General features: G+C 46.0%; 1 protein-coding gene across 3 annotated transcripts in view; it reads left to right on the top strand.

Annotated features, from left to right (window-relative positions):
- FBXW11 (F-box and WD repeat domain containing 11) overlaps positions 1-14088 on the top strand; it is a 77971-nt gene that overhangs the window by 50460 nt on the left and 13423 nt on the right. For all 3 annotated transcript variants that reach the window (XM_027711291.2, XM_027711290.2, XM_027711288.2), the window contains 2 exons: positions 2551-2737; positions 3510-3600. In XM_027711291.2, the coding sequence (XP_027567092.1) occupies positions 2551-2737; positions 3510-3600 (278 nt within the window). The remainder of the gene's footprint in view (positions 1-2550; positions 2738-3509; positions 3601-14088) is intronic.

The raw sequence follows: 14088 nt of genomic DNA, 5'->3' as shown, positions 1-14088 counted from the left end.
ACTTACGAGTGACTTTTTGTGGGACCCATGACGCTGTAGTTAGAACATGGACAAGAAAAGTTTGATTGCTGTTTAAATTTAGTGCAAGCACATTATTGGAGTGGTTTCTGTGTATGGACCTTTGCTCATCTGCAATCCTGTGTTTAAACCAGGCACCCGCAGCAGGAGAGGTCTGGGCAGAGGCAAACGCGTGCAGTGATCACCTGGTTGGTGTCCTCATTGGTCTGTGCTGGCAGCTCACTGCAATAATCCTATTTATTGTCGTGTTTATTTCTTGTGCCAGTTCCAGTTGAAGTGCCCAGTGCTCCTGGAGAAGTATTAACTGAGAGCTGTGAAATAATCTCTTGTAGCACGTTGCCTTATGTAGTCCTGGATCAACAGGCCAGGCCCCCCTTCTGGCAGTCTGGAATGTGCTGGGGTGCTGAGAGCACTTCAGACCTAAATGTGACCCCACTGTGGTATGAAAGGATCACAGGGGTTACCAGGCTGCTTCTGGGATCTTCAAAGGGAATGTTGGTGTGTCCCTAGTCCCCAGACAGTGGGACCTGGAGCAGCCTGGCCTAGTGGAAGGTGTCCCTGCCCATGGAATGAGATGAGCTTTGAGATCCCTTCCATCCCAAACTGTTCTGGGGTTCTGTGGTAGCTCTTGGTTGTTGACCAACATCCTGATGCTGCAGGTGGAATCACAGCGTTGGAGCTCCCAGGTGGATGTTCCTGGGATGAGTACTGGCCAAAGGCTTTTGCTTGGAGTCATGTCCTGTTACCTGGGAGTTCTGTGGTTCCCTGCTGAGCTCACTCTGATGGGCAGTGCCCAAACTCACACCTCTGTGCCCTGAGAGTGGGAGAGCAGCAGCTGCAGGAAAGATGCCAAGATAATATCCATTTGTATGGCTGTTGTAAATACATTGGGAAATCTTTGGGAAGCTAACCTAAGTCTATTTTGCACTGGAATTTAGGATGCAGAAGCTGCACTGTTGCCCCTCATGATTTGAGAGTTACTCAACTGCTGCTGATCCTGAGGGTTCTTAACTGGTTCTCATACTAGAACCAGTTGCATCCATTGACTCCTCAATAAATCCTTTATGGAATGTTACAATCTGAGTTGCTCAACTTGAAGTTGTTTAAAAAAAATTACTGCTTTTGATTTTTTTTTCCCTCTTGCTGAGGCAAAGCCTCAACCCCCCCAGCCTCTGGTGTAAGTAGTTCAGGAATAATTTCACTAAGTATGGATCTAGGAACAGTAATCCCTGAATTGGGATAAGAACCTTGGGTGTTAGAGCACCATTTGCAGTTAACAAATAACTGTCCAACTCATTATTTCCCCTCCCTACATCAGGCTGCAGGGCATGGTGCCTTTGGCATATGCTCTGCCACTTGAATCCTGAGGAAAATTAAGGAGTGGATTTGGCACCAGCAGATTCTTAAAAGGGCTTAAATAGAAAAGATGTCCTTGTGTTTGGTGCAAGAAAGTGTCTGCAGAATCTGTGCTCACACTTTCAGTGCTCTGTGTCTGTTTCTGTGGTGCCCTGTATCGTTTGAGCCGAATTACCTGGTGTTACATGTGAGGGAATGGTCAAAGAATCAATAGTTTAATTTGTTACTGCTGCTGCTCAGTAAAGTGTGTGCTGGAAGATGACCGTGTGCTGGGAGATTGTGTGCTCAAAGTGTCCCAGATTCTGTGCCCAGAAGTAGCAAAATGCATTCTGCTGCTTGTGCACTCTGCTGAATTTTGGGTTCACAGAACCACATAGAATGGTTTGAGTTGGAAGGGACCTTAAAGGTCATCCAGTTCCACCCCCTGCCATGGGCAGGGACACCTTCCACTAGCCCAGGTTGCTCCAAGCCCCGTCCAACCTGGCCTTGGACACTTCCAGGGACGGAGCAGCCACAGCTTCTCTGGGCAACCTGTGCCAGGGCCTCACCACCCTCACAGGGAGGAATTTCTTTCTAATACCCAATCTAAACCTACTTTCTGTGAGTGTGAAACCATTCCCCTTGTCCTGTCTCTACAGTTCCTCATGCAAAGTCCCTCTCCAGCATTCCTGTAGCCCTTTAGACCCTGGCAGGTGCTGGGATGTCTCCACACAACCTTCTTCCCTCCAGGCTGAGCAGCCCCAGCTCTCCCAGCCTGTCTCCACAGAGGAGGTGCTCCAGTCCCCTCAGCAACACCATGGCCTCTGCTCCAGCAGTTCCATGTGCTCCTTATGTTGGGGGCACCAGAACTGTGCCCAGTGCTCCAGGTGGGGTCTCAGGAGAGCAGAGTGGATGGGGACAGTCCCCTCCCTGGCCCTGCTGCCCTTTGGATGCCTTGTTGTGCTCATTCTCCCTGCAGGGCAGAGGGACAGTCCCACAGGCAGAGCAGGGGAGGTTCAAACGTTGGAGATGCTGTGGTGTGTGTTTGCAGTCGTTTGTAGCTGGTGCTTGCCCGTGTGACACGGTGACTCTGCTGTCCCTGCAGTGCCCCAGAGCTCTGCATTTCTGGGCTGTTTGCAAAGCTCGTTCAGTTGTTCTCTGTGCACCAACTGACTGGTTGCCTTTATTCCTTTGCAGAGCAAGGCTTAGATCACATAGCAGAGAACATCCTTTCCTATCTCGATGCCAGATCCCTCTGTGCAGCAGAGCTGGTGTGTAAGGAGTGGCAGAGGGTCATCTCGGAGGGAATGCTCTGGAAGAAGCTCATCGAGAGGATGGTACGCACGGACCCGCTGTGGAAGGGGCTGTCAGAGAGGAGGGGTTGGTAAGTACCTTCACAACTAAACTCTCCCTTGCAATGCTCTAATAATGAGCTTTGCCAAAAAGGAAATCTATACTAAATGGGTATTGCTGAGCTCCAGGGACTGGGGGGTAGCTGTGGTCAAAGCTGTCAGCTCCCCTTCCTGCCCTGCCTCGTCCTTTTGTGCTCCCGTGTCTGTCACACTTGCTTTCTTGCTTAAGTCTTTCTGCAAATTTGGAATTTCTGTTTTGCAGGGAGAACTAACAATTCCATCAGCTCACAAAAACTAGTGACAGCATGTTTGCAGGGCTTTTTCTCAAATGAAGTATTTCCAATTCAACTTTTTTGCTTACAGTGTAAAATAGCTGCTTGGGCTGCAGAAGCCTCTCGAAGAGAAACCATTTCTGTTTGTGGCAGTGGACTTCTTCTGTCCTTTCCAAGTATCTGAAGAGATGTTCTGCTTCAGAAACCTGTTTCCCTGTGCTCTCTAGTGGTGTGCCTGAGCAAAGCAAGGCATGTTGTACAGAGCAAGGGACACCTGCTGCCTGGAAACCTTGTGGAGCAGTGAATCCTAATTGGAAAACCATAAGGAAAATACCTGTTATCTTTTTAATCTTGGACATTTTAAATACTTGTCAAATTGCACAGTCACAGGGGTCGTAACAGCAATACTAAAAATTCTCCCAGGTATCCTGTGAGAATATGTTGTAATGGTTTGTTCTGGGCAGGCTTTGCATCCCTTTGAAGTTTGGATTCTTGGTGATATAATGAAAACTGTGTTTCTGTTTCTTTCTAGGGATCAGTACCTGTTTAAAAACAGACCAACAGATGGGCCCCCCAACTCATTTTACAGGTCCTTATACCCAAAGATAATCCAGGATATAGAGGTAGGTGTTCTGATGTAGGTAGGTGTCTGCAGGACAGACAATGGTGCACGATGGGGGGGGCTTTCAGAGTGGGTGCATGTTGGAGCAATGGATCTGTGTCACTACTGCTCTCAGCAACTCACTGCCACAGCACAGGCATTAACGTGGTGTTAACACCATCCTTTTTGCACTTAAAGATTTTTGGAACTCTTCTGGGACTATGGATTTTAATAAAATAGCTGATATAGAGCACACGACTGCCAAACATTTCCATGTACTGCTGAATGTTCAGTGTACTGGTCACACTCCCTTAGGAAGTGATCTGAGGGTTAATGCCTTAAAACTCCAGTCATTTAAAATGTAACTTAGTACTTCTAGAGCAGTGACTGACTTTTGCAAATCCAGCTTTGCTCACCATGTGGGATTTTTCCCCTCTCCAGTGGTTTGATGGGAACAATAACCAGGCCTATGATGATAAACCCACAGGGGCATCAGTGGCAAACTTTGGATATAAAATTTTGCTCGTCTTGGTTTAAGATTTCCAGAGTTAGGCTTGCTTGGTCATTTAAAAGTATTTCTGATAAATCAGGGTAATCCCAATATTCTGCCTGCAGGCAGCAAATGTGTCTTGCTCTGTTTGCTGTGTACCCACCACAACACTCTGGAGTTACACCACAGACTGTCATGGATTCATTTCAGGATGTGAAATTATTGGTCTGAAATTCATTAGTGGGGAAACACGTGTTTTGGTGTTGAAGACAGATGTGAACTAATGGAATCACTGAGCAATGGCAAATGGCAATTTGTGTTCCTTGGCACTCAGGAAACAAAATTATCCAGAGCTCTTAACTTGGCTGTGAAATGGATCTGCTGGAAGGCATAATATACTTCTCAAATATCTTTTTATAAACCTTGCTGCATAATTTATTAACCTTCAGAGATAAAGAACTAAGCATGAAATGCAGCCTAGGCAAGATATGGCCAAACTTGATATTTACCTGTGAGCTGAATGATACACTTTGTTATTTGATGTCTTCTCCCTGTAAGGAATGAGAGTGATACTGCAATCAGCAGAAACCCATGGGATTTAGAGGAACTCTCACTGTGATATTTTCTTGCTTTCTGCACAATTCTGGCCTAGTTCTGTAAAGAAAATGGGCAAAAAGCAGCATGAAAACTTTTGCACAGACCACTGAAAGAGTTCGGTGTTAGTGTAACTCACACTTTTAAGGATGGTCTTCTGAAACTCATATATATATTTGTGTAAGTGGAACATTTGTGTAGGGATTGTTACTGTTAAAGATGGGAGAATTCCTTGAAGGTGTTCTGAGGACTTTCTGAGGCCCTTTGAACTGTCCCAATCTGCTCTTTAATGCTGTGATTCTTCAGTTGCTGTAGATTTGCTGGTGCAGTGCACAGAAACAAAGCTCCTGAATTGGACAGCTCTTGCTAGAATGAAATAAGTAGGAAAAAAACAAACCCTCCATGCTTTTCTCATCCCCAATATCAATAATAAATCTAGAAAAATGGTCAGTCTGAGAGTGGGGAAAGGGTGTACCATTAAAAACATACAGTCACGAGCATGTTTCCTAAAAAAACCTCTGAATTGCATTAAATTAACAATAAATATATTAAACCCTCAAATTAGGAGAAAAAATTGCACTACACAGCTGGTAAATAAGAGCTCACCTGTTCAAAATGGAGAGAAAACACCCCGGTGTTTGGAAGTCAAGAGACAGAGTTGTGTTCTCTGCACTGCACAGAGCAAACTGGGAGCTGTTGCTGCAGTTTCTGCCCTTTCCAAGCTGCCTGGTGATCCAACTGCTTCTTCCTATGGTTCTTCTGTCCAATGCTTCTATTCATAAGGAAGTGAAATATTCCTGGGGCACGCAGGGAACTCCTGTGTGGCTCAAGTGGAGGAAGACAGGAATAGAGAAGCAGAATCAAGACTGTTCAGGGAAAACTTCCTGTAGTTCTGTGCTTTCCCTTTCTATAAACCCACGAAAAAACTTCAGTTGTTGGTGGTTGTCATCACTTGGCATTTAAGGAATTTAAGGTGTTGGCAGTAACCTCAACACCATCCATGGCCCGGGGGCACTTGGGAAGTGGAGTAAAGCAGGGACCTGTCAGCTCTGGGCTCCTGCCTCTGACCTTAAGTGAGCAAGAGGAACTGAAGCCTCTCTTTGCCTGAACTAGGAAATAAATCACAGAATCACAGAATGTGCTGAGCTGGAAGGGACACAAGGATCATCCAGTCCAATCCTTGGCCCTGCACAGGCCCATCCCCAAGAGTCACCCCCTGTGCCCCAGAGTTGGGCAGTGCCCAACCAGCCTCTGGGGGAAGAACCTTTGGCTGAGATCCACCCTGAGCCTGCCCTGACACAGCTCCAGCCATTCCCTGGCTGCTGTCCCTGGTCCCCCCAGAGCAGAGCTCAGTCCCTGCCCCTCCTCTGCCCCTGCCCAGGCAGTTGAACTGCACTGAGGTCTCCCCTCAGTCTCCTCTGCTCCAGCTGAACACACCAAGTGCCCTCAGTGTCCTCCCACGCCTTCAAATCAAGGCCCTTCCCCATCTCTGTTGCCTCCTTTTTTGACACACTGATGGCTCAGTATCTGTCCTATATTGCTGTGTCCAGTGTTCTAGAGGGGAGAAGTCTGAAAACCAGTGGCCACTTCCAGAATCGCCAAGGCTCCATTTACACAGGGAGTGTGTTTCCCATTCCTGGTTCTTGAGCACAGCTGAGCTGGAGGGAAGGCAGGGGCTTTGTGCCACAGCAGAGTTTTCCCTGCTTACATATTTCCTTCAAGCCCTCTGAAATATTGCTGTTTGCCAGGTTTCCAACCTGCAGTGGGCTGAGTGTTTCTGCTGATAGTCAAGGGGCCAATAATTCTTCCACTTGCAAAGGTCTATTATAATTTTTCAAATAAATCTCCCTTTAAAGTACTTTTCACAAATTACTTCCCTAAAGGACTGTCAAAAGAAGCTTTTAACACTTTTTAAAAATGTAGAGGGTGAGTACCATAACAACCAAATTTAGCTTTAAGATTAGGAGCAGTTCTTAACTTCTTCCTCCTCTCATTGTTTTTAAGCCTAAAGTTGTGCTCTCCCACAGTTTCTTACTTTTCCCATTCTTTCATGTTTCCCAGCCATGTGCAGAAGCTCTTAAATAAGACTCTCAACTGTGATGAAGAATTTTGTATCTCTGAATACCAAAATGTTTTTTCTTCAAATATTTTCCTGGGCCTTTAATAAGATCTTGTTTCTGTCAGAGGGTCAGAGCTTGGGGAGCGAGTGATGAGCCAAAGCATTTATAGAATTATATATCTGTTGTTAAAAGACTTGATTTTTTAATTCAGTAAAACACCCTTGGAGCACAAAGATTAACCAAATTCTGCTGGACTGTTTCTAATGGTGAGAGTTTGGAATTCACTGCAGCTGATACTAAATTGGGTTGTGGGCAGAGATAAGCTCAAAGGAGAAGGTGCTCTCTGACTGTCAGAATTTGAAAAATAATCCCAAATCTGAATTAACAATTGGAGAGAAAAATGACGAGTGAGAAACAGCAAATTGGAATTCTTTCCCTTGGGCTCTGTTTGTATTTTGGCCAGCACGATGTGGTGATATCTCCAAGGTAATACAGGCAGTGAGTGACTTGGCAAAGGGGACTTCCCTTGCCTCTGAAAATTTAGTGATGCCAGTATCTGTTTATTTTGTGCCAAACACATTTTAGGAACATCATGTCCCTTCTGAAATCATTGGATTTGAAAATAAGAGGACATTTAGAGATCTGAAACCAAATTCTTGGAAAGAGGTGGTAAATCTCCACCTCTGCTGTGAAGCCAAAGATTTAATTGGGTTTCATTTCACGAGAGGTGGCCCATCATTTTGACCATCTCCAAGTCACATGTTGAGTTGCCAGACTTCTTTAAGAGCTTTTTTAAAGGGAAAATTTGATTTGGGGGTTGTCCTAGGAAACTGAACTTGGTTTGCAAGGCCTTATTTCTGGAGAGCACCTGGTTGGTGCAGGGTGTCCTTCCCACGGGATTGTGTCCATCCCACGGTGCCAGGCTGGGGAGTTCAGTGATGCTGATTCCAGAACCCCAAATCCCTGGAATTTTTCCATCTGATTTCTGAAGCTTGGCCAACTATTCTGTTTTCCCCTCAGGATTAGCACAAGTATCTATTTCTGGTGGTGAATTGAGAAGACTTATTTCATAAATGTTCCTCTTATCTTTAGGCACATGATGGATGCCCTCATCTGGTTTCCATGGAGACTTAGGTCCACTTAATTAAGACAAGAATTAAAATGTGTTTTTTCCGAAGACCTTAGGAAAATGTGGTGCCAGACCATCAGATAAACATCATGTGTTCTTCTGAATTCTGAATAAGTTCAGATTTTAGGACTGGAACTGAAATTTTAAAGCCTTGGGACAATTGGAAAAGGGGAAGAAATCAGCTCCCACCCTTAGTCCCTGCCAGCACGAGGAGATGGTTGTTTATGAAAGTTACAGTGTAGAATTTCTGAGAGAAATGGGTTTGTTTAGTACTGCTCTCATTATGATCTGAAGAAACTTTATGTGCATGTGTGGGGAGAATCTGGTCAGCATTATTTGCCTAGAAATTTTTTCAGCCAGCCTTTGAAATCTCTGTTCCACAGGCACTTTCCAAAAGGCATTTCTTAAAAATGAAGCTGGCCAAGGAAAGGAGAGGCTTTGGAGCAGCAGGGACACAGTTATTGTGGTGCATGACACAGATCTCTACTGTCTCCTCTGAACAGGGCAAACACCCCTTTCAGATGCCCCAGCATGGGGTGGGCCCTGTCTTGGATTTTTTGGCTCACTTTGCCTGTGTCACACCTGCTGGGGAGCAGCTCTAGGGGAAGGGGCCTGGGGGTCCAGCTGGATGCCCAGTTGGCCCTGAGTCAGCAGTGCCCTGGCAGCCAGGAGGGCCAACCCTGTCCTGGGGCATCAGGCAGGGGATTGTCCCGCTCTGCTCTGCCCTGGGGCGGCCTCACCTTGAGTCCTGGGGGCAGTTTTGGGTGCCACAATATCAGAAAGATCTAAAGCTGTTGGAGAGTGTCCAGAGGAGGGACATGAGGATGGGGCAGGGTCTGGAGGGGCCACATGAGGAGCAGCTGAGGGCACTTGGTGTGTTCAGCTGGAGAAGAGGAGACTGAGGTCAGACCTCACCAGGGTCTGCAGCTCCATCTCTTCACCCTTGTGAGCAGGGACAGCACCCAGGGAACGGCTGGAGCTGTGTCAGGCAGGGCAGGGTCAGGGTGGATCTCAGCAAAAGGTTCTTCCCCCAGAGGCTGTTTGGGCACTGCCCAGGCTCCCCAGGGCAGTGGGCACAGCCCCAAGGCTGCCAGAGCTCCAGGAGGGTTTGGACAACGCTCTCAGGGACAGGGTGGGATTGTTGGGGTGTCCTGGGCAGGACCAGGAGTTGGATTTGGGTGATCCTTGTGGGTCCCTTCCAACTCAGGATATTCTGTGTTTCTAAGAACTTTGTGTTTTTATGATGTTGTGCTTGAACTTAATTGTTGTCTCTAATGGAACCTAAAAGGTGAAATAATTTTATTTTTCAGCAGCATGTTTTTTGTCAGGTGTTGTGTATAGTCAGAGGCACATGTCACTGAAGTGCCTCAGAGGATCTCTCTTTTTGTTGCTGTTTGGCTTGATTTCCTCTCCAGATCTGGCACTTACAGCAGTACTTCTCCTCCCTCCATCACTTTGGTGTTACCAGGAATCCATTTAAAGTCAGTATATATTGATGTTGCACTCTAACATAAAAGCTGGACATTTTAATCTTAGGTTTGTTAGTTGGTGGAAATTGGTGGAAATGAGGATCCTTTAAGAGAAAAGGAGCCAGATCCATCAGTGTGTGTTACTGTGATCATGGCACTGCAGGCATGAGAAAGGTTTCCTTCAGCAGGTGCTGCCCTTGAATCCCTTTTGGGCTCCTGTGCTTCGTGGCTGTGTGTGCAGAGGTGGAGAGGACAGACCACGGTCTGGGAACCACGGCGGGGGTGGATCAAGGGTTGGACTTGATGATCTCAGAGGTTTTTACGGTTCTGTGATTCAGGGAGAGCATCTGCTTTGTCCATCTGCATCCTCCTGTTGTAGGGGCTGCTGAGGAGGAGCTGAGTGGATTCTTTACTCCTTCCCTGGGGAGACAGAACAACTGGTGTCCCATCAAAGGCTGGCCAGCACAGCATCCAGGAACGGGACCGTGGGGACAGGATGAGCTGCAGTTCATTTCCTTGGCAGTAATCAGTGTCTCTGTGCCCACTGTCAGCCAGCAGGTGTGGCCCTCCCACCACCCTGGGCAGTGAGACAGTCCTAATGCTGAGTGACTGTTGTTCAGGGCTGAAAGGGCAGGTTCTGTTGCCTTATTTTACCTGTTTTGCCTCAGCTGGTCTAACACTGTTTTTACACTTGGAGATCACAGTGTCTTTTCCTCAGGCTCGATTCAGTGGTCGGGACTACACTGTGAGCTTTCTCCCAAAGTGATTTCTAGATTCCTTGGGTGTCAGTAGTCTTTAATGCAGATTCTCCAAGTCTTCTCCTCTTCCTCTGTCAGACATAAACATGTTCCACTGCCCAGATTGATCTCACTCGGCATCAGGAAGTCGATTTGTTCTTTTAAAATGTGGCTTTAAAAAGGGTTCAGTGAAGCTGCAGTGAGGTTGGAATGGTTGCACTTGTGGACCTTGGAGCAGCTCCATCCTTATGGGATCAGTCTCATGCAGAAAGGGACCACACTCCCATCAGTTTGTGTTGTCACATCTGGATCTTAGGCCTCAAATTCTGCCAAGACACTTGCTGAGGAAAGCTTCAGTTTCCTTTTGCTCTGGAGTTGTTTAGATTTCTGGACTGTTTACAGCTTTTCCTCTGGTCTTGGGAGTCTGTCCTGGAAGGGCTCTTTTCCCCCAGACTGAGCTGAAAGCCCAGATAGTGTTCAAGTGTGAGTAGCTCTCAGTAATACACTCCTGTTTTTTTGACCTCACTTTAGTTTGGGACTGTTCTTAAAAACACAACCTGAGTATCCTGGGATTTTTCTGAATCATACCAGAAACCCACTTATCAATTCCTGGAAATCTCCCCCCTTCTGTATGTGTGTGTGTGAAAGTGGGCACTTCTGCTTGTATTAAACAATGCATGCTGAACTTGAAATATCTGCATACATATGTATAAAATTAACATTCCTTATATGTTAGTGGGGTATAGTGAATCCCTGTTTCTCTGTTTGACTTGCTACAGTTATTATTCATGAAGGTGGTTTTTATTCTTACTTGACTCTTCTGTTTGCATAAAATGATGTAAATACCAAAACCCAGTTAATCACTTTTATGAATTAACTTTTGTTTGCATTTATTTCCATGTATTTGTTTCCTTTGTTACTCTTTACTGCCTCTTCCCGTGTAACATGGCAGCAGTTTCTTCCATGTAACTTTTTGTTTTTTCCAGGGTTTAGCTTTAATGTGGATAATCTAGGGTAGGGCTGCTCTCGTTCTCCCAAGTAACAAGGGACAGAACCAGAGGAAACAGCCTCGTGTTGCACCAGGGGATGTTTAGGATATTAGGAAGGTTTCTTCGTCAAGCACTGGCACAGCTGCCCAGGACAGGGCTGGAGTCCCCATCCCTGGAGGGATTTAAAAGCCATGTGGATGTGGCACCTGGGGACATGGGTTGTGACCTTGGCAGTGCTGTGGAATGGTTGGACTGGATGATCTCAGAGGGCTTTTCCAAGTAAATGATTCTTTGATCAGGTTGGTTCAGGCTTTTTGTGGGATAGGACGAGAGAATTAATAGCACAAGGCAGAATCCTTAATGGTAAAATCCTAGAAGTAAGATTGGAGAAGACCTCCTAGACCATCAAGTCCGTCCTGTGCCCCATCCCCACCTTACTTCTGCCTTTCCTCTGCCGTGGTCAGGGGGGGTATTCTCTTTTCTCTTTGAAGAAGGCACGTGAAGAGCTAATGTGTCAGAGAAATCCCTGTGTACGTAACAAATGTGTACGTTCCTTCTTCTTTTTCCTGCCCCATTTGTCTGCAGGAGAATTGTGTATTCAGAGGGAACAGAAACTCCTTGGTTTATGGGATAAGATAAACCCACTTACTCTACAATAACATTCACAAGGATAAAAATGCAATTGTTAGCCAAGGAGCTGAACACAGTGTACATTATCTAATGGGAAAAAACCCTGTTTGTAGTAGATTATCCTTAACACTTCTAATGTATAGTTCCAGCTGTTAATGCAGATGAATTGCATCATTTTGCACTGTGCATCTTTGTACCAGTGAATATATTCTGGCCTGGTCAAGGCTTGACTTTACCTCTAAGTCTTGGACTGCTTTTTCTATGTGGACTTCTCTCATTAAATGCCTTTTTTCCATATCCGTTTATGCACCACTTCAGCTGCCAAATGGCTCTCCTGCTGTGGCAAATACTCTGGCTTGGTCTTTATCCCTTCCTTATATGCCCGAATTTTGTTGGTTGTACAGCATTCGTCAGCTACTTGCTGCTGTTGCTCTGGTGAGCATTTAGCAAAGGGTGAGAACTAAGTGTGAACTCAGGAGACTGTTCTGCAACATCTTGCTTTTAATTGTGAAAGCCAAGAAGAGAGGCAGTTGGAGACTTTTGAGGGGATCTGTAGAAAATACAGTAGTGGGTGTTGAATATATTGGTGTTAGGTTTGGAACCATAAACACGCAAATAAACAGTGGGACTCTTCCCTGACTCCCTGGTGTTTGTGAGAGTCCATGAGCACAGTGATCTCCTCCCTGCCCACCTGCTCAGTGTATCCATGGTCAGTCAGATATCTCCTGGAAGGAGGTTGCAGATGAAGACTTTTACGAACTGCACAATTGAGTAACAACCAGAAATTTCCCAGAGCAAAAAGCTTTCATGTGGTTTCCAGTATTGTACTAACCATGTTCCTTCTCGGAGGGTCCTCCAGGTTGCCCACCCACTCAGCCCTATTCAGTCATCTAAAATAATGTTATTTCTCTATACATCCACATCTGGTTTCACTCTGCTGCCCATTGCAATGCTGCTGTGTACTGTGTGTATGGTGGCTGCCTTCCCAGCACACCGAGAATTTACGCAGTGTAAGGGGATTTTACAAGTTCTCAACAAACATGCAGTATTTTCCCACAGTAGCCACCCCGTGTAATGTCTACATGAAATGACCTCTATTCACAGAATTAAAATGTGCACCTGCATGTGACTTACTGCTTTACAGTGCCTTCACAGGGATATACGTGGGACTGCAGTTTCCTTTATTTGAAGCCAGAATTTCCTTACAGGGAGTGTGTTAAGTAGCTTCCTATAGTGAATTTGTAAGAATTAAGGCACCCTGTGTCCCCTGTGTCTGCTGAGTGAACTTTCACCGCTGTTGTGGCTGGGGACTGTGAGCAGCAGCAGCTGGGATTTGTGGTGTTCCCGGTGTGTTCTGAGCCGTTGGGAGTGGCTGTCACAGGAGCTGGAGTGTGAAAGTGCTCACAGACTGTTGGAGCTCTCACAGCTCATCTGGCACGTGCTTTGTGCAACTGCTCCTTGCAGAGCTTTCCAAGAACAGTGCTTTAGGGAAGCTCTCCCCTAAGGCTTCTTAGAGTTGAGTATCTGAACATAGATAGTTTGTAAAGCTGTTTAAATTGGCTAACTCAGATCTCTGATGCTTTGTCTCCTGTCTCTTCAGTGTTTTTAAATCTACCTTCAGATCTATAATTGCATTGGTTCATGCTGTTATTGCTTGCAGTCCTCTCCTGTTTCTGAGGGTCACCTCTGGAGCAGCAAAGGAGTTAATGAGCTGCAGTCCTGCCCACTTAGTACAGATGAAAAATCTTCAGATAAAGCCTGAAAATTGCCTGTCCTTCCCCCTCCGTCCCATGCTGAGCAAGGAGCATAATGAGGAGCTGCTCCCTCCAAGGCTGAAGCAGAGCAGTGTCAGATTGGAGCCCAGTTCCCAGTCTGACAGTCAGCAGTGCACTGCTTGGCCAGGGAAGCTGATCCCAAACTGACAGCCACCTCATTATCCTAATTTCATCAGCTTCCCCACCAAATTGGAAGAGAATGAGAGAGGATGAGTGGCTTGTCAGCTGCTCCTCTGGAAGCATCTCTTGGTATTTATGATCTAGACAAATTCCTGGGGCACATCAGGTTTGTATTATGACTGTGTATAATTCTCTCCAAATTGCATAATGGGAGACAATTGAAGGAGCAGATGCATGAAAAACAAAGTGGAAAGTTAGTTTTCCCCTGAAGCAGAGATACTTTCCTAGAATTGGGATGTCGTAGTCACACTGCACTTCTGTCTTTGCTAAGTGTTGGTTTTGAGTCTTGGAGGAGCTGCAGAGGTGCCTGCTATTGCTTTGAAAGTTGGGATTATAGGATTATATGGGTTATAAATATGCTTTTCCAAACAAACTGAGTCAATCAACTTCTGCCCAGGATTCCTTGCAGTATTTGGGGAGAATCCCTGAGAAATTGCTAAATAAGTGGCCTGTTCTG

The sequence above is a fragment of the Pipra filicauda genome, unplaced genomic scaffold (assembly GCF_003945595.2).
Source record: "Pipra filicauda isolate LSUMZ 115617 unplaced genomic scaffold, ASM394559v2 scaffold373_size706493_pilon, whole genome shotgun sequence".
Taxonomy (NCBI): Eukaryota; Metazoa; Chordata; class Aves; order Passeriformes; family Pipridae; genus Pipra; species Pipra filicauda.
The sequence above is the reverse complement of the archived record's forward strand: the minus strand, read 5'-3'. Positions and strand labels throughout refer to the sequence as shown.